Source organism: Chelmon rostratus, chromosome 17, assembly GCF_017976325.1.
Source record: "Chelmon rostratus isolate fCheRos1 chromosome 17, fCheRos1.pri, whole genome shotgun sequence".
Classification (NCBI taxonomy): Eukaryota; Metazoa; Chordata; class Actinopteri; order Chaetodontiformes; family Chaetodontidae; genus Chelmon; species Chelmon rostratus.
Window position 1 is genome coordinate 13,384,215 of NC_055674.1, and position 23,805 is coordinate 13,408,019.

Sequence of the window (23,805 nt, forward strand, 5' to 3'; positions counted from 1 at the left end):
TCTCCACACAACGATCTGTCAAACGCGCACATCACTAATACGAACACACAGGAGGCATTGCTTCAGACCGAGCTGTCTCCCCTGTGTAAAGCCTTTTTCACGTCCCTTAATTGTATGTCTCCATGAATTTGATGACTCATGATAGCAGAATGAATAAAATCCCCCAGTAATGTCAAAACACACGCATAGGCCAGACATGATCACACAACATGCAGAAGCTTTAGCTGCTGTAATTGATAGTATCCAGGCTTTATGCTGTATATCTGTTTGTCATGCAGTTTGTCTCTGTGTGGCTTAGACTAGAGCTGACATACTAATAGGGGATTAGGTGTTTTTGTCACTTCATAAATCAGCCCATCATTGAAACCCATTTGAGTGAGATTACCCCCTCTCCCTGGTCCCAGTGCCCGCCTGGTAGGGCAAAATTATGCAGGGGGGATATGCATACTCTTCCATGTATGATCTACCTACACCCTGCCACAGATATTATGCTTACATGCACAAAAATTCAGATTTTTTCCCTTATTCTGAAAAAGACAATACTCCTACAAGCTGTTTACAAGGCTAATGAAAATGAGTGCTCTATTAGTATTCCCTTTCACATGTAGCCGTGCATACTGTGATAAACAAATGCAGTCTCCTTCTTTAATTCATCCAACTGTTTTGTTGAAAAGGTCTCTGTTGCAACATGTGCGCATATCCAAAAACTTGATGATATCCAAGTGTTTCATAATGTTAAAAGCGAGTGTGTTCCTCTGTCTGACCAGAAATGTGCTGCATGTCCAAAGAATGCTCTTAAAACCCCAAATAATATCAGCGCAGCCCACATGTCTTAATCGAAAGATGCTCCAGAGTAAGGCCTGATTCAGAAAATCCAGCCAGATTATTCCGTTTACATGACCTGTATCAAATACTTGATTAAAATACAAATAGAATTTTTTTTTCTGGTGGAGAGTTAAAATCGATACACACTCCTGTCCATGTGGTAAATATGAAGCTGCTGTCAGCAGCTGATTATCTTATCTTAGCATAAATGGGGGAATCAGCTACGCTAAAATTCACAGTTTGACATAGAACTGTTAAATCTTATTTGTTTAATCTCCACAGTGAAGAGTCCAGGAAGTTACTGCTCCCAGGAAAGAAATAGTCTGGAGCACAACCCCGATAAAATGGCACAGTTTTCTTCTTACACTTTGCTTTTCTGTAAAACAAAATATGATGAGTTAATTGCTGAGCATTAGATGTGTCGGTACATAGATTTTATCACCTTTGGACAGAGTCAGGCTAACTGTTTCCCCCTGTTTCTGCTTAGTGTTTCTGATAAGCTAAGCTAACGAGCTGCTGGCAGTAGCTTCATATTTACCGTACAGACATGAGAGTGGTATTGATCATCTCATTGAACTCTATGCAAGAAAGTGAACAAGCCTATTTTGCAAAATATAAACTATTTGTTTAATTATCATGTACAGTTATAGCCTTGCTATAGAGGCATTATTTTATAGATAAGGATTTCGTGGTCCTTTTTTCTGTTTGTTTTTTTTTTAATATAATTTTATAGAGAGTCCATATCGCGAAATTGACCTCCTTAAACTGAGCAGTGCTGTACTCTTTTTTTTTTTAGTCAGCAGATTAGAAGAACGTGAACTGGAGCTCAAGAAGGAATACAACTCCCTCCATCAACGACACACGGAGGTAAAGGGGAGAGGAAGGACGAAGGAAGAAAGGCAGGAAATGTTGTTGAGTTGTAATCATTAATGACATTCATGACTAGTTTCCTCTGGTTCTTTCGTTTGACCTCTGCAGATGATCCATAATTATATGGAGCATGTGGAGAGGATCAAAATGCAGCAGATTAGCGAGACTTCAGAGTCAAGTGCAGTCGGCCGAGTCAGGTAAGACCACAACGTATACGGTGGTATAAATGCTGTTTATGTGAGACAGAGTTGGTTGTGTGAGGATTAACATGCTGTGCATTGGCAGTACAACACCATATTCATTCAATTTGGGTTTAATTACATGTGATGCATCAATTTTCGTTTTTTTGTTTTTAGGCACATTATAGTCAGTGCCAAGATGGACATACCAGAGCATTCAAAAAATCAACATTTTACAGATGTACAAACTGAATGTTGATGTGATGCTATTTTTGAGTCAGAAACTCAACTTTATAAAAACTTCCAGCAGGATGAACCTTTGTGGGCTCGTAAAGTGAGTTTTCACGATTATTCATCACGATATGTATCAGCCTCAACCAAAATGACATTTGTAAAGAACACAGACGTAAAGATGGCAAAGTTTCCAATGCTTATATGAAGTTAATTAGTTCAACACTGAAAGAAGAAAGCTGAAAATCAAAATACTACCACATTAAACACTTAGTGGTTAACATCGGTGAACTGTGCCTTTTTTTGTTTTTTTCCCTCCAGGAGAGAGCGGCCTCTTTCTTTGGGGGTCTTCCCATCATCTGGTGGGGTGTCTATGCTAACACCAGACCCCCAGGCCAGGGTAGAGACACTAGGGACAGAAGGGTGGAGGTTCACCGACCCAACACAGCCAAGGTCCAACACTAGCCTCAAGGTACGTGTGTTTGCATTGCACCTCCATATGAACTTTTATCACAGCTGGAGGAAAATAAGGACTTATTCCAATGTGATTTTTCTTTAGAGAATAAACTCATATCTGGTTCAGACTATATGATACCAGCCTGTAAACTGACTTGCAGTGTGGACTGAAAATGGGTTCCAGAAATGTAGTGTTACACATTCTTTGAAGTCCTGACACAAAAACCCAACAAGACAGAATCTGTGTCTTCCTCCTCATTATTTTTGGTCCAGAGTGTTGGCTGTGCATCTTGTGACATGTTCAATTCTGATCATCCAATCTGAATTCTGAACATTTTAAATGATTGTAGAACAATGAGTAGACTGATCCCCCCCATTATTCAGTCCACTGTTTTCTTCACTTGCTTCAAATTATTTGATACTTGAATATGAATGACTACCTGAACAGTCTTGCCGCTTCAGCTGTTTGATCATAAATGAGTGTCAACAGTATGCAAATGTAACATCATCATGTAGTATGGAGATTACTTTAATTCCATTTCCTGGCTGAGTGTTTCCAGCCCTCCTGCCAGTGCTAAAAGATAGAGGAGTTTTGGTCTTGGATCCATTTAAAAATAGAGAGCCTTTGATGAGGCTCAGGCGTGTAGGCAAATTTTAGTAGGCATCTGACAAGGCCATCTCTGTTTTCAGACATCCTCCTCTTTAGCCATTGATGAATATGCAAACTTGTCAGTTCCCCTGGAGCAGCAGTCAGAGGAGATCATTAAATCTATCACATGAATATTTATAAAAGCAACAATGTTCTGTTTGATGCAACTGCAAATTATAATGTTGAGCTTTATCATATGATGTGTATTTTCACTGATTTCAATTTGTGTTAAAGTGCTTTAAATAATACTGGGCAGGCCCACACAGTTCTAACACAGACTTTATAATGGTTGTGTTCTCTCAGCTAAAATGAATCTCTTCTCTATGCAAAACAGTGACTGGTACTCTCCAGAATGCTTTTGGTGTGTGGGTTACGTTTGTATCTGTGGCAGTTGGGACCTGGAGGGTGACAATGTTAATTCATCCCACCGCTGCGTTTTTGTTAAAACTGGGACATCAGCTCCGGCGCAATGCATGATTGGAGTGATGCCGCTGTATGGCTCGCAGCCAGTCACTGAGGGAGAAAAAGGCTAGCTGGAATGTGATTGGTTCTTATGTAATGAGTGCCACAGGACAGTTATTGTTGAGCCGTGGCCTTTTGAACATGAGCGGCTTTGATATGCAGACAGGCTCTCGCAGTTCAGCAGAGACGTCATATTTATCTAAGGGAGTTGGTGGCGTTTCAAGTGAAAAGGAACGGCAGGTTAATTAAGGCATATGATCGCATGCCAGCCATGATCTAATCTCCATCCACAATATGAATCATATAAGCAAGACCATCCCATCGCCTTTAAAGCTGGCATAATTATATTTCTTAAATCATTGCTTTTTGTTTCATTCAAAGGGAGCTTACCGAGGCAATGTCACCTAAAGGGTAACTCCACCAATTTTACTACAGCCATTTTACTCCACTCTACTCCCTGAGTCGAGTACACGCAGTCGTACTCGACTCAGGGAGTAGAGTTGTGAGCTTACCGGACCTCTGTAGCCTCAGCTGCCACTAGCATAACACACCCGATCTGAACTGTGACTGTTGAGTTGCATTGTGGGTAACGTAGGTTTGGGATGATGGTGTTGAATAAAAGACGGCATCTCTGGTTCTTCTCCATCAATGATGTTTTGATGTTTTTTTTAAACTGTCCATTAGTCTGACAAATTTATAGCAGTCTAGTTCTAAATCGGTGGAGAACTCTTTTAACCAATCAAAGCAAATGCACATGAACATGGAAATAATATTTCAAAGAAAGCATATGATTTTATAAGCATTTTAGGTAATTATGAAAAATATATAAATAAAATAAATAAATATTTCTAATTTTCATAACTGATTAATACTTTCACTTCTTTATTAAGTGAAAAGTTACAAATGTTAGGTTAGCTTGGATGTCTTCAGTTCATATCAGTCCAAGTACCATTTGAAAGGCTTTTTGTCTGCAGAAACTCGTCATTACTGTCAGAAAATGAGTGTCATCAGATGTCTTATTTTGTCTCACCAACAGTTTAAAATCCAAACATGAGCAGTTTACTGTCACTTAAGCCAAAGAAAAGCAGCAAATCTCCACAACTGAGTAGATGGAACTTGGATTTTTGCTTAAAACGGGACAATGGAACAAATTTCAAAATAGCAAAAATTATTTTTCTTTTCTATTTTTCACACACCGCACACAGGCACACAGGCTTGCCTTTATCGACCCACTTTGTCACATACAATAGTACTTTTTCCACTCACTTCACAGACATGCACACTTTGGGGTGTATGCATTTCTGTTGAACTGCTTCTGCACATGTGAGCTTCATTCTTACTCTCCCCCCTCCAAGCAGTTGGACTTTGTCGACCCCCCAAAGGAAAGGGAGGGTAAGAGTGCGCAGGACTCTACTTGGGGGAATTCACTGGCAGACGACTGCAAGGTAGTTGGATGAGTGGCGGCTGGCGGAAGCGCCAGCAGCAGCAGCAGCAGCACGCCTGCATTGTCTGTGGACAGCACAGTGTTTGTGTTTGCGTGTGTGTGGGCTTCTGTAGTCTCCTCCACTATGCTGTTTCATCTTTTTAAAAAGCGTCGCTTCTCACTTTGTGCATTTATAGACCCTCGCTTCACCGGACAACCTGTGCTAGATCGTGCTACATGCAACCACGTCCTGTGTTAAGGCTACATAGGGGTCTTTCAAAATCAGCGCGCACAGCAGCCAGCTGTGTCTGAAAGGAAATTGATTAATTATTTATCTTTTAAAATCAATAACAGCGTGGTTGCATCTGGCCTCTGATTTGTTTTCCTTTTGTTTTATATTTCATGTGCTTCTTTGTATTTTTGCCTCATTCATGCAGATCTTCAACACAACACTGACATTTCTGATCACTCATTGTACAATAACATCCAGTAGATGTGAACAGTGTTCCATCTTTTAGCGCTGTAGTTGTGTAACATAGTAGTAGTATTCGGTATATTTAGACTTCCTGTCTGCGTTCAGTTTGTTCTAAACTATTTATAGTTTTTGAATCATGTGTGGGTTTGTGTTGTGTTGTGCACTCGAGGTAGAATGGCAGCTCCCATTCTGACCATGTTTATTTTCAGTTGATGTTGTGTGAAACCCCCCTCCCTGCAGTCTGTGTAGCTGTGTCTGTGATGTGGACTTCCTTGTCTGTGTTTGTGTGCTAGCTCTGTGTGGCTCGTGTTCTTTGTTTTTGGTGTTAATTCATGAGACTGTTACTTTTAGATTCCCTGATGTTTTCACGTGTTACCATTTGACACCAAACATTAGCGTAATATTTCCAATTGTTGTGTTTAAGGGATTTAGAGGTAGATTTTCACTTTGAGGTAATTTGATGCTCTTGTTCTACACAGCGTAAGAGCTGAGAGAAATTGGACTCTCGTGTCTTCTGTTACAGTGCAGTTAATGTAGTGAACTCTCTAGTTTGTGACCAACACTTGGAGCCTGTCCGATTGTGTTAACCTTTTAGATCGTAGCCTGTGTTGTTATCCTGTTGTTTTCTTTGTAGTCCCCATGTGTTCTGTGTGTTTTGCTGTTTTGGCTCATTTCAGTTCTACCTGTCATTTTGACCCTTGACTTTAAATAGACATCTTTAGTATTGCTGTAATTAAGCTGCTTTTCATTACAGGATGAGCTGTCGGACTTCACCGGCTCCAAGTCAGCCACACCAATGTCCACCACAGCCTCGGATGTGGAGAGGGAAGATGGGAACAGTAAGAGCACGGAGGTGCAGGCTGCACCGGGGACTAGGTCCATATCAGTGGGTAGGGTCAACCGTCGTGAAAATGGCACTAGTCACAGGATCGCACACAGTTTGTCATCCAGTTAGTTCATGCATTTAGTGTTTATTCTGTAGAGGAGTCCTTGAAGAAAGTGTTTTTTGTCACTTCAGTCTAAAAAGTCTGATGCAAGATTTTGTAGATTTACGCACATGCAGATCAGAAGCCTTCATGTGCTGTGTCTTACGCAGGTTTGCCTGACAATGAAGACAGCTCAGATGTGCAGGACATCATTGAGTCCACCCCAGAGCTGGACATGGATCTCATTGGATACAAGCCCTGCAGGTAATACGAAGAACATGCTGTCAGGCCTGTTTTAAGCAAAGCGTTTCCAGGTAGCACTGCATCAATTCCTGTTTTTATTACTCTTCTAGTACCCCTACGAAAGGCATTGAGAACATGGCATTTGACCGAAATACAGACTCTCTATTTGAGGAGCTGTCGTCTGCAGGCACTGGGCTCATAGGGGACGTGGATGAAGGGGCCGACCTGCTGGGTGAGTAAAAGCTTTATCTTTATTGAAGCAATGGAGCACTGAAATGGTACAATGTGGCAACAAAACTGTCAGATCCTCTGAATACATTTTATCTGTATTGTGTTGGAATAGTCTGTATGAAATATCTTGATTCAGTTATGAATTGACTTAATGATTGTTGTCAAATGTCTTTTCCTGGTGCTTCAAATACATAATGAGTTCTGTAAAAGGTCATGTTGTATTGTGTGAAGCATAAAAATGTTATTTGTGACAATTATACCATTTTGCCATGGTCATGGAAAATATTTGTTTGTAATTGGCTGTTAGGAGTCTTTTAAAATCATACAGGTCTATTGAGGCATCTTTATTGTGATACTGATCAACTCTAACAAGCAAAAAAATCATAAGGTTCAAAATGCAGAAAAGAACTTATGGCCAACAATAACACCCACTTTCTCGAGTTGTTGAAGGCTCTGTTTTGTCAGCTTCCCTCTGGAGGAACCGACAATCACAGAGCTTCAAAACATTTAGATTTTCTGGTAAATAATTATAAAATGAGAAGTAGTTAGAGATGCACCGATTGCAATTTTCTTGGCCGATTCTAATGTCTTTCTCTCTGAACAATAATTAACAGCACGCACAAACATTATATATAGCTCAAATTAAAAATTCATCCATCCATCCATCCATCCATTTTCTTCCGCTTATCCGGGGCCGAGTCGCAGGGGCAGCAGTCTGAGCAGGGATGCCCAGACTTCCCTCTCCCCAGACACTTCCTCCAGCTCTTCGGGGGGGACCCCGAGGCGTTCCCAGGCCAGCAGAGCGACATAGTCCGTCCGGCCCTTGACTGCGCCTAGAAATTCTGTCCATTAAAATAATGAACAAGGGCAGCCCTGCCGGAGTCCAACATGCACCGGGAACAGGCCTGACTTACTGCCGGCAATGCGAACCAAGCTCCTGCTCCGGTCATACAGAGATCGGACAGCCCGTTGTAGAGGGCCCCGGACTCCATACTCCCACAGAATGCCACGAGGGACACGGTCGAATGCCTTTTCCAAGTCCACAAAACACATGTGGACTGGTTGGGCAAACTATCACAAACCCAAGAGCACCCTGCGGAGGGTGTAGAGCTGGTCCAGTATTCCACGACCAGGACGAAAACCGCATTGTTCCTCCTGAATCCGAAGTTCGACTACTGGCCAAATTCTCCTCTCCAGTACCCTGGAATATACCAGGGAGGCTGAGGAGTGTAATCCCCCTGTAGTTGGAGCACACCCTCCGGTCCCCCTTCTTAAATAGAGGGACCACCACCCCGGTCTGCCAGTCCAGGGGTACTGTCCCCAGCTACCACTCGCTGTTGCAGAGGCGTGTCAGCCAAGACAGCCCTACAACATCTAGGGACTTGAGGTACTCGGGGCGAATTTCATCCACCCCTGGTGCCTTGCCACCGAGGAGCTTCCGAACTACCTCAGTGACCTCAGCCTGGGTGATGGATGAGCCAGCCTCTGGGTCCCCAGCTCCTGCTTCCTCTCCGGAATGTGTGGCAATGGGATTGAGGAGAACCTCAAAGGATTATTTCCACCGCCCGACAATATCCCCAGTCGAAATCAACAGTTCCCCACCTCCACTGTAAACAGTATTGGCAGGGTACTGCTTCCCCCTTCTGAGGCGCCTTACGGTTTGCTAGAATCTCTTTGTGGCTGACCAATAATCCTCCTCCATGGCCTTCCCGAACTTTTCCCATACCCAAGTTTTTGCTTCCACCACTGCCCGGGCAGCAGCACGCTTGGCCTGCCAGTACCCGTCAGCTGTTTCAGGAGTCCCACGAACCAACCACGCTTGATAGGACTCCTTCTTCAGCTTGACGGCTGACGGCATCCCTTACTTCCGGTGTCCACCACCGGGTTCAGGGATTGCCACCAAGACAGGCTCGGGTTCAGATCGGGAAGGCCGTTCCTCCCAATCACGCCCCTCCAGGCCTGGCTCCAGAGTGGGGCCCTGGTAACGCCAATCCAGGCGACGTAGTGGTCCTTGCTGGCTCCAGGGTGGGGCCCCGGTAGCGCCAGTCCGGGCGACGTAGTGGTCCTTGCTTTTATGTCTTTCATTGGGGGCTGTGGAACCGCTCTTAGTCTGACCCATCACCTAGGACCTGTTTGCCTTGGGAGACCCTACTAGGGGCAATAAGCTAACCCAACATAGCTCCTAGGATCATTTGAGTACTCAAACTCCTCCACCACAATAAGGTGACGGTTCAAGGAGGGTTTGGAAATTCTTTGGTCAATAAAACACTGACTATTAAAAATTTAACATTTCCAATTCCAGTCATCGGCCAGTCGATCAGTGCATCTCTACAGTGAACTGTATAATGATACTGAATATTTCTTATATGTGTAATTGCTGCTTTTCTGGATTTTTCAAAAAGCCCATGACACTGTTTTACTGAAGCACCACTCTTCTGTTCAGCTGTTCTACTGATAGCACTAGTTTTAAATCCATTGTAACCCTGCTGTTTGCTGCAGTGCTTCACCACTTGCTTTGGTCCAGCTGTTACGCAGTGTTAGCCATTTACCCATGTTAACATCACCTCTCTCTCTCCCGTGTCCCATCCTCTGGCTTTTGTCCATAATCCCAGTGGAGTACTCTGGTGTGTATGACCTCAAACCTTTCCTTAGTTAAACAGTCGTCTGTAATGTCCCCTTGAACTCCACTCATTAGTCACTTTCTGCCATATCCTCCATTGTTGCGGCTCACAGCTTCTTCTTCTTTGTGTTTGATAACTGTTGACTTTTGACAGAGTTTGGTGCATGAATGAAGCAGTTCAACGCTTCCTTTGTTGGCCTAACTGTTCTTTTTACAGCTTAAATTATAATTTTGCCCTTGTATTTTCCTGTTTTCCTTCTCTGTACTGCTGCGATTGTTGTATCTAACTAGCTTTAGAGACCCAGCAACATCTTTTGCTTGTGGAGCCAACAGCTACACGTTTAGCTCTGGCTCCGACATCATTTTGGTCATTCCACTGTCTCAAACTATATCCGCATTTCTTTCTCTCTCTCTCTCTTCCTTGTTCCTTCCGCCTGACTTGGATTGCATGGTTTTCTCAGACCTTAGTTTGATTGGTAAGACCCCACCCACTCTATCCATCCTTCTCCTGTCAGTCATGTGACGTGTGCTGTGGGTTTGTGTGTTGTGGTAGTGTCTTGTGCTTTGAAAGCTGCAATAACAAATATCTCACTTAGAGATATTTCACATCCTACGTAGTTGTTCCTTGTTGGATTTTACTTTTGTAACAATCTACAGTGATGCAGTTTAATTTGTAGCTCTTAGAGGAGGTAGTTACTACTGCTGCTTGTTGCCAAGTTGTTTTCATGGTATAAAATTCTAATTTCAGTCATCAATTCTGTTCAGGTATGGGACGGGAAGTTGAAAATCTCATTCAGGAGAATTCACAGCTCCTTGAGACAAAGTAAGTACATGACTTAATGTCATGACTTTGATATGATGTATGTGCACCCCATCTTAATCCCAGCTGAAATGTGCAAACAGTAATTTATACTAAAACGTCCTTGTTCCCGTGTGTGCAGGAATGCTCTGAACGTGGTGAACAAAGACTTGATATTGAAGGTGGACGAGTTGACGTGCGAGAAGGAGATGGTGCAGGGAGAGCTGGAGGCTGTGATGCAAGCCAAGACCAAGCTGGAGGACAAGAACAGAGAGCTGGAGGAGGAACTCAAAAAGTAAGTGAACAGGCAACAGGTAGCACATATCAGTTTATTCCTACAGTGCTTGTAAATTGTGAAATAAGAACAGAACACAGCAACATGATAGTAAATGGTCTTTTCCAGAGTGCGGCTTGAGGTGGAGGAAATGAAGCAGAAAACTAAAGATGAAGAAGATGTGAGTCGTTTGCACACAACGTCCGAAATAGACATATATATGGAAATACATATACAGTATATAACATCCTGTTTCTGTCTAGATGTAGCGCATTCCCATAATTAGTAATGTATGGTCATGTGTGGGTTGATTGCGTGTTACCACAGAGTGATGTACCGACAGCCCAGAGGAAGCGCTTCACCAGAGTGGAAATGGCCAGAGTGCTGATGGAGAGGAACCAGTACAAAGAGAGACTGATGGAGCTACAGGAAGCTGTGCGGTGGACAGAGATGATCCGGTACGGAACGAAGGGCTGCAGATTTACTTATGAGTATATAATCGCGCTTTTGTTTACATTAAGGTCTCAAACTGACAGCAGGTAACACGATGTCGTCTTGTCCTCTTCTTTAGGGCCTCGAGGGAAAATCCAACACTTACGGAAAAAAAGAAATCCAGCATCTGGCAGTTGTAAGTCCCCCCGGAATGTACTGTTTACCTCTTTTAAGCTTTGACAGCCTGTTGAGGTCAATGCTCATTTTCCGAGTTAACTCCTGTGACACTGTCTCGCAAATATTCAAATACCTTTTTATTTTCTCATCTTTTCCGGGATGTGCTATTGAATTGACAGCATTAGGTAAAGATGGTTTGATAAAACCTTCTCCCAGCCAAACCTCTCTCTTTCCCTCCATTGACACAGAACTGCTCCCCCATTACAAATGGATCCAACTTTGATGTGTCTTTATCCATGATATTTTCTCTCCTTGCAGTCCATCAGTTGTTGTTATCACATACTGCTCAGACATGACTCTCCTTGTGCCCCCGGGTTTTCCTGTCTCCTGCCTGCTGTGTGCCTTTTTGATGTTTTCCTGCTCTGTCTGCTCATAGGGAGCTTAACATGGATCCCCAGGCAGCCTAAATACACGTACACGTCTGCTTTTATTATAACGACTCTTAAACAGATTTAGCAGATGTGAGCAGATGTCAAGGAAATATTGAACAACAACAACAACAAAATAAAAGCAGTACGCTAATACTGTCATTACATTACATTATGTTATTTTTTAGTTTTACTACAAAAAGTCATTGGTGGGAAATAACAGCACATATGATTTGAGTGAAATATGTTAATGTAACACAATGTTTTTCCCATCTTCTGCCTGAAAGCTTCTATTGTATAGTTCATCTTTTAAAGTATAAATTGTAAAGTATTTTCACTACACTTTTTATTAGCTTTTTTAGCTTTCTGTGATGTTTTGTGTATTTCTTCAAACTTTGGTTTATTTATTTTTTCCCCATGCTAAATGGTTTAATTGTGCATAATATATGCAGGGATATACGCTGCTTTTCAAATAGACTTTGCCGGGTATTGTTGTGGGTTTCTTTACACTACAATGATGCCTTTGTCTCAGTACCCATGTGCACGACTATGTTGTAATAGTGTAAAACTAACTTGACACTGAAGATACTGGTGACATGTGTTGCTAAAGACACAAATTGGTTAGAACTAATAAATAATTAAGTTCCATTTAAATGTGGGTGGAAGTGCTCAGCTACTCCCAGCATGCTTTACGTCACTGTACAGTAAATGTTGGTGGTGGCTCCTTGGTTGTCCGGTTGGTTGGTGACCCCATTCCTTGCTTTTTCCCTGCACTCCTGTCTGCTCTGTTTCCCTCTTGGCTTTCTGTAACTTCGCCACCTGCAGCTTCAGCAGACTGTTTAGCTCCTCCTCCAGTGCCCCTGCTATAAAGAAGGTGGAGTCCCAGTCCAACGTCAAATACAACACCCCAGGCAGCTTGGTGAAGAGGAGTAGCACCTTCTCCCAGTTCCCCACAGAGAAGTCCAAGACTTTTGACTTCCTCAATGAAGAGTGAGTAATGGAGTCATGTTTGACATATTTTAACAAGGGGAACATGTTGAAGGAAATTCTGAAAAGGGCTGATGGGAAAGAAAACTGATGTAAATCCCAAAACCTAAACATTGAGTCTGATGTCCATCATGACTCATGTAGGAATATTATTTTCACCTAATGGCCGGCAATAATGTACATGTATATAATTTATCTGTAAGCTGATCACATTTCTCTCTCTTTGCTCTCCTTGTAGAAAGGACCAGTGCAGTTCACCATCGCGTAAAGAGCAAAAGAGAGCCCAGTACAGGCAGGTTAAGGCCCACATGCAGAAGGAGGATGGACGAGTCACCGCACACGGCTGGAGCCTGCCCAGCAAGTACAAGGTAGGAAGTGAAGGTTTGAGTAAGAGTCAAGTTGCAGGAAATATGACTGCTTCTTTCATTAGATCAGTGATAACGATCAAGACCGTCACTTTTGATTAGGTCTGCTTTGTCGCACTCTTGTGGAGAAAACATCAATTTAAACGATCCACCAGACGGAGCTGAGGCTCACAAGATTAGATGTGATATCACGTGCAAACAAACATTGTGAATGTTTTGGTGCAGTTATGAGTGACTCAGGAATATTTTGCTTTCCTTTCATTTGTGAATTAACGTAACCTGTATTTCTTTCTTCTCTGCCTGTATGCGCTCTATGTTCATGTGAGAAAATATAATTTTCACATAGATCATCGCGTAACAGAGTCTGCCACTTTGAGCCCACCCTCAGACAACTGCACCCCACTTATATAATGATCTGCCCCCCCAACTCTAAGTTTTGGAACAAGTGTACAGTTCCCGTGATGCTTCCGGGGATGTAATAGGAAGTAAAATATTTCCATGGATTCAGTGAGTTATGCTGAGCTACAAATGCAATGCACCCATGATTGCACAGGTAACTGCTCTGATACAATAGAAAACATTAAAACGTGTCTCAGCCAAGTTCCAGAGTCATAAGAAGCTTTTTTTTCTATTATCTTTAAGCATATTTATCAACGTTTATTTACATGTGTCATGTCTGTGCGTTTAGATTTGACTGAGCCTCTGAGAACGAGTACGAATTTTGACTCAAGTTATGGCTCATGCCCATGTTATGCAGTGGCTGATTCAAATTGATGTCAGCTTTCCAAAAAACCTTTCACAACAAGTCCACAATATTCTCTGTCGACCTTATCTGTGCTGCAGATGGCAGCTGTGTGCACAATATTACAGAGAGATGCTGACTTCAGGCAGTGTTGATTATGTTGCCTTTTTGTCTACATTTGGGTGCAAATCTGTTTTAAAAGCCTGTGCTCTTTGCATGTGCTGGTTATACCCCAAGGTGGCAAATGGTGGACAGGCGGAGAACAAAATGAACTTACCTGTACCAGTATACTTGAGACCTCTGGATCAGAAAGATGCTTCCATGAAGGTACGTAAGTCAACAACAGGATAACATGCAAACGGCATGCTGTGTGCCTTTTTGTACATTAGCTTAAATTCTGAAGAAAAGATATTTATAACATGTTGCGTCTCTGTTCCCCAGCTGTGGTGTGCTGCAGGGGTCAACTTGTCTGGGGGAAGAACAGTACCCACATCAGAGCTCACTGGGCAGACGAAGGGTTCTCAGAGTAGCCTGGACCAATTAGAGCAAGAGAGTAAGGTAAGAGTAATTAATTTTGTATGATTATAATATTAAAACAGGTCCATTACTCTAAGTCCAGTGAGTTCAGAATGCTCTTCATACCTTGGCTTGAATTCTATCGAGACTGTTGGCTGATTTTGTGTTGTCTGTAAGGATCAGGATAAAGGGGAGCAGGAGAAGGAGCTGGTCCTTCAGGACGAGATGTCCAGTATGGTGTGGGTGTGCACCAGCGCCAACTCCTCCACCAAGGTTATGGTGCTGGACGCCAGTCAGCCGTCTGACCTACTTGACAGCTTCTATGCCTGCAACACCCACGTGGTCTGCATTGCCAGTGTGCCGGGTAGGCTGAGTGGTCAGATGGTTTGTTTGTTTGGGTTGGGTTTTGTTGCCTTTATCATCCCTGACTGTATCATTAATTTTCCCATCTGTCAGTCCTGAGTTTTGACTGAAAGGTCTGTGATTTGTTGTCAGGTGTGTTGGAGAGTGATTATCCAGCAGGTGAAGAGGTACCCCAAGACCTGGAGGCTAGCCAAGGTGACAGGGTGTCACTGGCCGGCAGTGTGGCCAGTGTGGGCTCCACAGGCAGCGATGGTGCCCTGGCAGCAGAGGGGACCACCGCCATCCCCCAGACGGCCAGCTCAGGTTTCACTGACCAGCCGGCGGAGCACAGTGGCATCCCTGGCTCAGGTAGCTCTCTGCTGAGAAATGCTTTGATAGAGTGTCCTTATTTGTTTTACGGCCATACCAACCTTGCTTTATTCTCGATAGCATTCCTGACAGTGTAACATGATGTCACTTTGATTGTAGAACCTTTTTCAACTGAATGAGATGATAATTGGACATAAAAAGTATGCCAACTGTCTCTTTTTATTAGAAAATATAATGAGCTCAGTAAACTATTGATGAACGCTCCTGTCAGGTAAACTTTCAGGCATTCATTTCTGATCCTCAGGCCTTTGCTGAACTATTTCTGTTTATAGTTGTCCTTTGTGCTTTGGCAGCAGAAGCATCCTTTCATCACTCATAATTATTTTTATTCCCAGTTTGTCTATCACGCAGCAAAAGAGCACCAAAATGTCATTCTGGAAAGTAAATAAATAATGAACTTGCTCCAAACTTAGTGAAAGTGCTGAAAATGCCAACTGTATTTGAAAAAGCCTATGGAATAAATCCACCACTTATTTATATCCTCAGCCTTTTTTTTAAACATTCTAAACATCCTAATTTAGCTGTGTAAATACAGCACATCACGTATTGTACCCGGCTGTAAATCACTTTTGCAGCTGCAATAATCTAATTTCCCTGCAGATATCACCGTTTCATTTCATATCATATTCATTGCACCACTCGTGGTTCTAAAGATGTTGAATGTGATTTGCTGTAAATTAGGAACTCCATCTTTTTTCTGTGGACACGCTTATAGCTGGATTGGAAAACCAAGAGTTTCAGTAGTTGATAACCAGCTTGGTGGCACCATTGATCCAGAGCTGCCAATGTTACGATCAGTGTAGCCGGATAGGTTCATTTACCCTCTGCTCAACCCTTTGATCCACGATGCCTACAGTTGAGCTGTCCAGAGAGACCAGTCCAGCAGAAGACGGAGTTCCTACAGCGGAAGAAGCAACAGAAGCGACGGAGGCTAACGCTGGTGTGGGCGAAGAAGGAGAGGAGGACCAGGGAGCAGATCAAAACCAGCCAGGAATCTACACGGAGCATGTGTTCACTGACCCACTGGGGGTGGGACCCACTGACTCCTCTCCCGGTGACATACAGAGGTGAGCGGTAATGTTCTCAATTATCACTTGACAAATTGTCAGGTGTTTTAGTGACACTAAGGTATGCAGAGGTAATTGTGAAAGAAAAGAAAAATAAATTTCACAATATTTAGCTTACAAAGGAAATGTTAATAAGAACAATCCGGGTAACGCTGATATATAAATAAATGATACTCACATATGTCTGAAATTGTCATATGTGTTACAATTTTCTATGATGGGTGCATTTGAAAAACTGATGAAACTACCTCTCTTGATCCAGGGGCTCTGGGCAGGATGGCGTGACTTCATTGCCAGAAGAGTCAGACCAGTCAGAAGGGGACGTCCTGAGGATGAGCAGCGCCCTCCCCACCATGTGGCTGGGGGCTCAGAATGGATGGTGAGAAACACAACAGCCACCAGAGGGCGCTATTAGTGTGGCAGCTAAATATCAGGGGTGACAGACAAGAAATAAAATCCTAAAAAGAGAGGTGATTTACTGTACTGTGACTGTATATGTGACTGAAGATGTTTCAGTAGAATAATTAGTGATTATTTTCACACATCTTTCATTATGAGTGAATTTATCCATGCAGTTTTAATTTTCTCATTTAGTTTGAAGTGCGCACTTCATAAGCCAGTGTTGCACTCTGATTGGCCGTTCTCCATCTCTGTCTCTCCCTCTCAAGTCTGTATGTCCACTCGTCTGTGGCTCGATGGAGGAAGTGTCTCCATGCCATCAAGCTCAAAGACTCCATCCTCAGCATAGTGTGAGTACTAAGAACCATAATCAGACTAAGGTTTGTTGCCAAGAAAGTTTTCACATTTTGGTGCATAACATTAAACGCAGTAATAGAAAATAAGAAGCTAGTACTGGAAGTACAAAATATAAAAAAATGTCAGTAAATAATGTGAAAAAACATTGCAAAAAAATATGTACAATTTTTAAAATGAAGGAGCTATACAGTTGTATAGTTAGTATAACGAATATTAAAGAACACACACACACCAAACATACATTTATATGGCTGCTTATCTCTTGTTCCAGGCACGTTAAAGGGAGAGTCCTTGTAGCTCTGGCTGATGGGACGTTAGCCATATTCCACAGAGGCGTTGGTAAGTCTGTGGGTTAGCAGTTATTTGGCCTTTTTATTGTAATTACACTGTGGGATGTATTTGTGTCAAAACCTCTGAAGACCACTGCATACCACAAAATCATGAGTTCTCAAGTTTCTTTGTTTCTCCCAAGCAGACGGTCAGTGGGATTTAACCAACTACCACCTGCTGGATCTGGGCCGGCCTCACCACTCTATCCGCTGTATGACAGTAGTCCACGACAAGGTGTGGTGCGGCTACAGGAACAAGATCTACGTCATCCAGCCTAAGGCCATGAGGATAGAGGTACAGCTGTCACTATATTTCCTGTCAGACACAAACCTTTTAACCCTTATTGTTTATCATATAAGCTTACCTTTTATCTATAACATTTGGAAATCGTACATTGAACATTTCCACAGTATTCTAACATCACGTCGTCTCAATCTGTCATGTCTGAGCAGAAGTCATTTGACGCCCATCCTCGCAAGGAGAGTCAGGTGCGGCAGCTGGCCTGGGTCGGAGACGGCATCTGGGTGTCCATCCGACTGGATTCAACTCTACGCTTGTTTCACGCTCACACCTACCAGCACCTCCAGGATGTGGACATTGAGCCATATGTCAGCAAGATGTTGGGTATGCATGCTTTTCTTGAATCCTTATCCCATCTGTGACTTTCATGCTGCCCAACTTTGTTTGTTACTTACTGCGTGAAAGCAGATTAATAGTCTGACGTGACATGCAGTATTTCGAGTGTGTAGCTATTGTACACAGCTTCATAAAAGTTTGAGTGTGTGTGTGTGTTGCAGGTACGGGTAAACTGGGCTTCTCGTTTGTGAGAATCACAGCTCTGATGGTGTCCTGCAGCCGACTGTGGGTGGGAACAGGAAACGGCGTCATTATCTCCATCCCGCTGTCTGAAGGTATCACACAACCGCAATTTGTCATTTTCTGACGGTGTGGTCTCGTGTGTGGTCTGTGACTGCATGTGGCTTACAGAAATATAACGTATCATGATTGGGTGTGAAGGGAGCATCCTGGAAAGGCTCAGTCGTTCACAAGCAAGGATGGAGCAAGGTTCAGCACTTAGTGAACACATGATGTTACGGCTCAGGAACACTTTGTAAAACTGTTGTCAGTAAATGCAGTTGTTTGCAAATGATTGATCCCAATTTCTTCAGAATTGGAATTGTAATATGTAAATTATTGAGGTTTAGAGGTGTCAATGGACACATTTTGTTATCTACTGGCAAGATGAGCTGTTTCCCACCTGTTTCTAGTCTTGGTGCAAAGCTAAGCTAACTGGCTCCTGGTGGTGTTTTCATATTTACTGTACAGACAGGAGAAATGTCTCAGTCATCTTATTCTTGGCAACAACGCGAACAAGCATATTTCACGCTCTTATTAAACTCATGTCCCCCTCTGCCCCCTCCTCCACTGGCTCTGTCTGATTCCAGCATCACCCTATATTTTAGCAGACCACAGACCCTCCACATGGACCCTGTGAGATGCCTCAGGGATGAGCAGCATCACACTGTGCATACTCTCCTTTTCTCTCTCTCTGTTTTAACCTCTTTTAAGTCCTGGCTGCCAAACAGCTTGTCTGCATCTAGCTTCTCCCTGTATGTGCGTCCTAGATTTCTCTCCAGGCAGGTCAGACAATGCACCTATTGTTACCACCCAGGCGCTACTTGTTGAATAAATGACCAGCAGGCTGCCATGGATACAGGTCTCACAGTCACTGTGTAGCATGACGCTGTTCTGCAGGGTCACACTGCACAGCTTCTTAGTAGAAACTGAGTGTCGCTCTCTTTTGAGTATTCAAACTTATGTAAGCATGTAAGCTAGTTTCTCATCTGCTGACTGAGATCTTCTTCCTTTTGTCTCCATATTCTTCCTTTTTCTTTTTTCCTCTTCCATGCAGGCCACTATGCCTCTCACTTTCTCTCTTGAAGTGTTCTTGTGGGCTGCACTCGGTGGTCAGGAGCATAGAGCTCTCCTTTGGAACGAGTGTTTCACTTTGTTTATGCTTCCAAAAACAATGAGCCCACAGGCCGCTCTGCTGTTGGCCTGAGAGACTGCGTGCAGTCGTAACCCTGCTTCGTCCAGTTTTCTGGATGGGAAATCAGTTTCGCCCTCTGTTGCACAGTTCCTGCTCTCACCCCTCAGAGTCTGAGATTTGATCGTCTGACCCATGACCTCACCTTTTGTGTTGTACACAGTCCTCTGCCCCCACAGACCGCCCTCTGCTTTAATACAGCACAGCAAATTTAAGAAATTGAAAAATGCATATTGAGACTTAAATTGCTTTTACTTATTTCTTTCTCTTATTCTGCAGCCAACAAGACATTGGGAATAGTGCCAAATCGCCCCGGCGGTGCCGTCCGGGTTTACGGTGATGACAGCTCAGACTGTGCCATGTCAGGCAGCTTCGTGCCGTACTGCTCCATGGCCCACGCCCAGCTGTGTTTCCATGGACATCGAGATGCTGTCAAGTTTTTTGCCACCGTGCCAGGTAAGTGACAGGCGCAAACTGTGGCAGCAAGTGGCAGAAATGGTGATGAGTGCTGCAAAGTTAATAGCTATCAACAAATGGAAATTGCCAGCCACAAATATGAATCAATTGAATTACATGTATGCTTGTAATTAACCTTCTTTTAATTGCGTTATTATCAAATTGATATCACCATGATTTATTTTTGTGACATTTATGTCGACCAGCAGCAATCAAGGATTCATTGTTTCAGTCATTTTTCAAGTGAAATGCCAAAACTTGTCTGTTGCAACCTCTCAAATGTGACGATTTGCTGCTTTTCTGTTTTATATCTTTGGAAAATCTGAAACGTTTGACTGTGGGAAGCTGTGATGGGCACTTTTTTTTTTACTACCTTTTGACTTGACTTTGACTTTGTTCCATAGATTGAAGGATTCATCAAGGGAATAAGCAGCAGGTTAACAGAGGATGAGCATTTATGCATCTTTCTTATGTTCCATTTTGTCAGTGTCAGTAATGTGAATAATAGTTGACAGAAACTAAATTGATTAAACCGTGCGTTTAAATCAGTGGTGGGTTTAAAGTGGCAGCTGGTATTTTTCCTCTCAGTGTTTTTTCACTCTCGTTTGTCACAGGACAGGCGATGCCCCCTCCAGGCACTGCAGATTCAGGCTCTGATGACCCTGCATCTGAATCCTCTGACACAGCGACCTCTGAGCCCAAAACCTACCTGGTCATGAGTGGAGGCGAAGGCTACATTGACTTCAGAATGGGTGAGTATAACGCAGCGCTGGCACCAGTGAGGAAGCACAGAGGTAGTGCGTCAAGTTGTGTTTGTATTTCCCCTCAGTGAAAGGCAGAATTGCAGCTTTACTGTACTGCCTCACTACAAAAGCTGGTTAAACATCTGTTTGTTTGACTGATCTTCCTCCTTCTCAGGTGATGAAGGCGGTGAGTTGGACGGTTTATCAGAGCCAACAGCCGGCCGGCAGTCTGCACCTACCAGAGCTGAACAGAGCCACCTCATCGTCTGGCAGGTCACAACCTCTCACGACTGAAAAAAAAATGAAATCAATAAAATTACAGACTGTTGTGTCGACGCCAGGGCCGCCCACCAAACCCCGCATGCCCTTCTGGAAGTTTTTAATTTGATATTACTGTTTGTTCTTAATGCCTGAGTAGTTCACTACTTTGTAAAAGAAAACAATTATTTTTAGTCCATGTTTTGTACAGTTTATTCTTTCCGAATTTGAAATAGGTAAGGTGAATTTTGTGTTAACTTAAAGCATACGTCCAAGTTTTCCCTTCAGCTGGGTTGCATGTTGGAAAAGCTGGTGCGCACAGGAAAAAGGCGACTGAAAGTGTTTGATTGTGCGATGAGCGGATGTTGCTCGTCTCCCGACGGTTCTTACGAAAGGGTTTCGATGCGATCGACAAAAGGGAAAATGTGCTTGTAGCATTAAAAAGGGAGCAGGGAGTTTTGAGTTAAACTGAAGTACATTTTATATTCTAAACGTAAGACTTTTACATTTGTAAACCACATGTCTGTGTGTGTGTGAGCATCACGTGTGTGTAGGCCTTCACTCAAGTCTTTTCTGCACTTTTTATTATTATCTTTACCGTTAGGGCCAGGTGTCAAAATATGAACGCTGCAGTTCAAAATGCATACAAAATCTCAAAAGGTTCAGTTCTTTAAATGTGCTTTTCTGAGGCGGATTTCTCCGCTGTATTATCTGATTATTAGAAAAGCAGCTTGCACGTACATGGAAATTAAATGTGCTGTTGTTCGGCAAGAAGCTGTAGGATCAGACGTTGCTTGAGAAGGCTGCATTAAATGAAATGACACCGAGCCCCATTTGCCATAGGTTTATGTTTTGTGATATGAATAATGTCTAAGCAGTTTGGGTACTTAAAGGTTTCCTGTGACTAGAAGAACCAGCTTACTGTACTGTAGGTTAGCATTAGCCTGCATGGGGAAATCCTGTATCCACGTCCATGTGTGTGTATGTATGTGTGTGTGTGTGTGTGTGTGCCTGCTCAGACGTTTTAAAAAGCTAAACCCTCATCTGTCGTGGGAGGGAAAGCGCTTCCTGTTTGCTTCAGCTCATTGGCACTTTAAAAATGTTACATGTTAGTCGCTTGAAGTTTGGAAAAACACCCGCGGTTATGTACACTTACACTACTATGTGCTAACTGTGGGACGGGAACAAAAAGTACCGATCTCTCTAGCGAGGTGTCACCCCAGTAACCTAAGGATTAGAGAAGAAGCACCGTGAAACTATTCTGTTACTTTCCAACTTCAAACGTCCTGTGAGTCTCATAATTTGAGGGTGTACGTGTGTATTTTCAGGGTGTCATCTTGCTGAGAAATAAGCTTGAATAAGGGAATCTGACTAAAAATAACATTTTTGTGCGACACCTTCTAATGGACATGCACACGGCACTAAAGAGAGTCTCTGCTGATTGCTTCATCATTCCTTGTTTTGTTGTTACAAATACATTTGGAAGGCAATTATTAATTGTAATTTTTTTTTTGCTGTTATTTTGGGCTTCATGTGTGTTTTATATTCAAGTGTGAGACACTTATTGAGTAATGAGTGTTTTGATGATAACACAATAGCAGGATACCAATATTAAGCAGGTGTTTTAATTTGTTTTTATATCAGAAAAGTTAGGCCAAGATTGGTCTTCAGTCCATTTCAAAATAGTATCTTTACTGTATATTGTGTTTTTGCCATTCCAGTATTTATTTCCTTTGTTATCGAGCCTATCTTGGTTCAGAATGTAACTTTCTACATGAGCAAAATGTAACAGAAGGCTATTCTAGTCCAATGAGTTTACGTGATTGTTAATAATGGTTAAATAAAAAAAAATTAATGTAATCATGTTGGAAATTTTTGACAAACCATGAGATCAAAGTGTGCAAACAATAACGTTTTGGAACAACACATTCATGTACTAAGCTATGCATGTTTTTTTCAAAAGAACACGGCTATGTTTTCAGCAAAATCTGTTTATTGCCACCGTTTTGGGTGGGGTGGATGTCTTTGTGTGTGTTTGTGTGTACAGTGTAGGAGTTTGAGCGCAAGACTTGTTTGTCAGTGTGTGTTTGATTTTGCAAATGTACGGTGTATGTGTGTTCACTGTATGTCCATCTGTAATACCCCAGAGACTGGCCACATTTACCCGTTGTACTGGGTGCATCTGGATGCCAGAACGGTGGTTCCTCCTGGTCAGTGTTTGCTAAAACAGCATCATAGCCTTATTTTTAACAATCTATTAAACGCAGTTTCATGGAGAAGTTTCTTCCATCATGTGTCTCATTTTTTTAATTAAACATTTATGCAACTTTGTTTCCTCAGTTAAAGGTGTGATGTCAAAGGCCCTGAAAACAATGTTTTCTCTATCAGCTTCTTACTTCAAGTTCAAACCGTTGGTTGATTTCTTTTTTTCTTCTTTTTTTTTCTGTGATTCCTCACTCCTTAAAGTGGGCCAGGGTCTACTAGGAAAATGTGATGTCATGATGTGATGTCGTGACCTTCCTTGCACCAATCAGGATTCAGCATCATTTGCATAAGATCGTGATTACGGTTTGTTTTGTCACTGTCAATCAAATCTGATCAAACCACACACACACTGTCCAGATGATGCAGATTAACAGAGTTTTTGAGTGTTAAACTCTTAATAAGTAACATTTAAAGATGTTTTTGTAACTTCAGTTGTTACTTATTTAGCTTTCAACATTAGATATTATTACAAAAGTGGAAACTAAAAAAACTTAAACTCCTGCAGTAAACTGATGACATGTAATCAAGCTTTACAAAGTTAAATATCGACATACAAACCACAGACGTTTGTATAAGAAGCAAACTGTATCTGCATGCATGTTATCTTACTGTATGTCGCTTGTGATTGTCTGCAATAATGCTTCAGTTATTCAGTAACTTATGTCCAACCCAATACTTGCTGCATACATTAAAAAAAATAAGGTGGCAAATGCTCTGTTTGTAATTGAAGATATTCATGTTTATTAAGCGATTAGTGACATTTAATGCCTAAAACACACAAAACAACTCACTTGTTCAAAGTAATTGACCCATATCTACACCGGATGGCGCTCTAAGTTTA

The 23,805-nt window shown here is 42.4% G+C and overlaps 1 protein-coding gene across 5 annotated transcripts in view; it reads left to right on the forward strand.

Moving 5' to 3' along the window:
• spag9a (sperm associated antigen 9a) overlaps nt 1–23,002 on the forward strand; it is a 28,416-nt gene extending 5,414 nt beyond the window's left edge. Inside the window, exons 3-31 of one of the 5 annotated variants that reach the window (XM_041956657.1) lie at nt 1,622–1,692; nt 1,804–1,892; nt 2,427–2,577; nt 5,031–5,117; nt 6,325–6,460; nt 6,667–6,760; nt 6,850–6,971; nt 9,583–9,594; nt 10,356–10,413; nt 10,532–10,684; nt 10,793–10,844; nt 10,991–11,121; nt 11,235–11,291; nt 12,526–12,690; nt 12,926–13,055; nt 14,032–14,121; nt 14,236–14,352; nt 14,488–14,674; nt 14,806–15,021; nt 15,899–16,109; nt 16,372–16,488; nt 16,778–16,858; nt 17,137–17,204; nt 17,341–17,489; nt 17,648–17,819; nt 17,993–18,106; nt 19,522–19,698; nt 20,313–20,450; nt 20,617–23,002. In XM_041956657.1, the coding sequence (XP_041812591.1) occupies nt 1,622–1,692; nt 1,804–1,892; nt 2,427–2,577; nt 5,031–5,117; nt 6,325–6,460; nt 6,667–6,760; nt 6,850–6,971; nt 9,583–9,594; nt 10,356–10,413; nt 10,532–10,684; nt 10,793–10,844; nt 10,991–11,121; nt 11,235–11,291; nt 12,526–12,690; nt 12,926–13,055; nt 14,032–14,121; nt 14,236–14,352; nt 14,488–14,674; nt 14,806–15,021; nt 15,899–16,109; nt 16,372–16,488; nt 16,778–16,858; nt 17,137–17,204; nt 17,341–17,489; nt 17,648–17,819; nt 17,993–18,106; nt 19,522–19,698; nt 20,313–20,450; nt 20,617–20,735 (3,464 nt within the window). In that variant the 3' untranslated portion in view covers nt 20,736–23,002. Of the gene's footprint in view, nt 1–1,621; nt 1,693–1,803; nt 1,893–2,426; nt 2,578–5,030; nt 5,118–6,324; nt 6,461–6,666; nt 6,761–6,849; nt 6,972–9,582; nt 9,595–10,355; nt 10,414–10,531; nt 10,685–10,792; nt 10,845–10,990; nt 11,122–11,234; nt 11,292–12,525; nt 12,691–12,925; nt 13,056–14,031; nt 14,122–14,235; nt 14,353–14,487; nt 14,675–14,805; nt 15,022–15,898; nt 16,110–16,371; nt 16,489–16,777; nt 16,859–17,136; nt 17,205–17,337; nt 17,490–17,647; nt 17,820–17,992; nt 18,107–19,521; nt 19,699–20,312; nt 20,451–20,616 lie in introns of all 5 variants that reach the window. The other 4 variants (XM_041956653.1, XM_041956655.1, XM_041956656.1 and 1 more) reach the window with 4 other exon arrangements.
• The last annotated feature ends 803 nt before the right edge of the window (nt 23,003–23,805 follow it).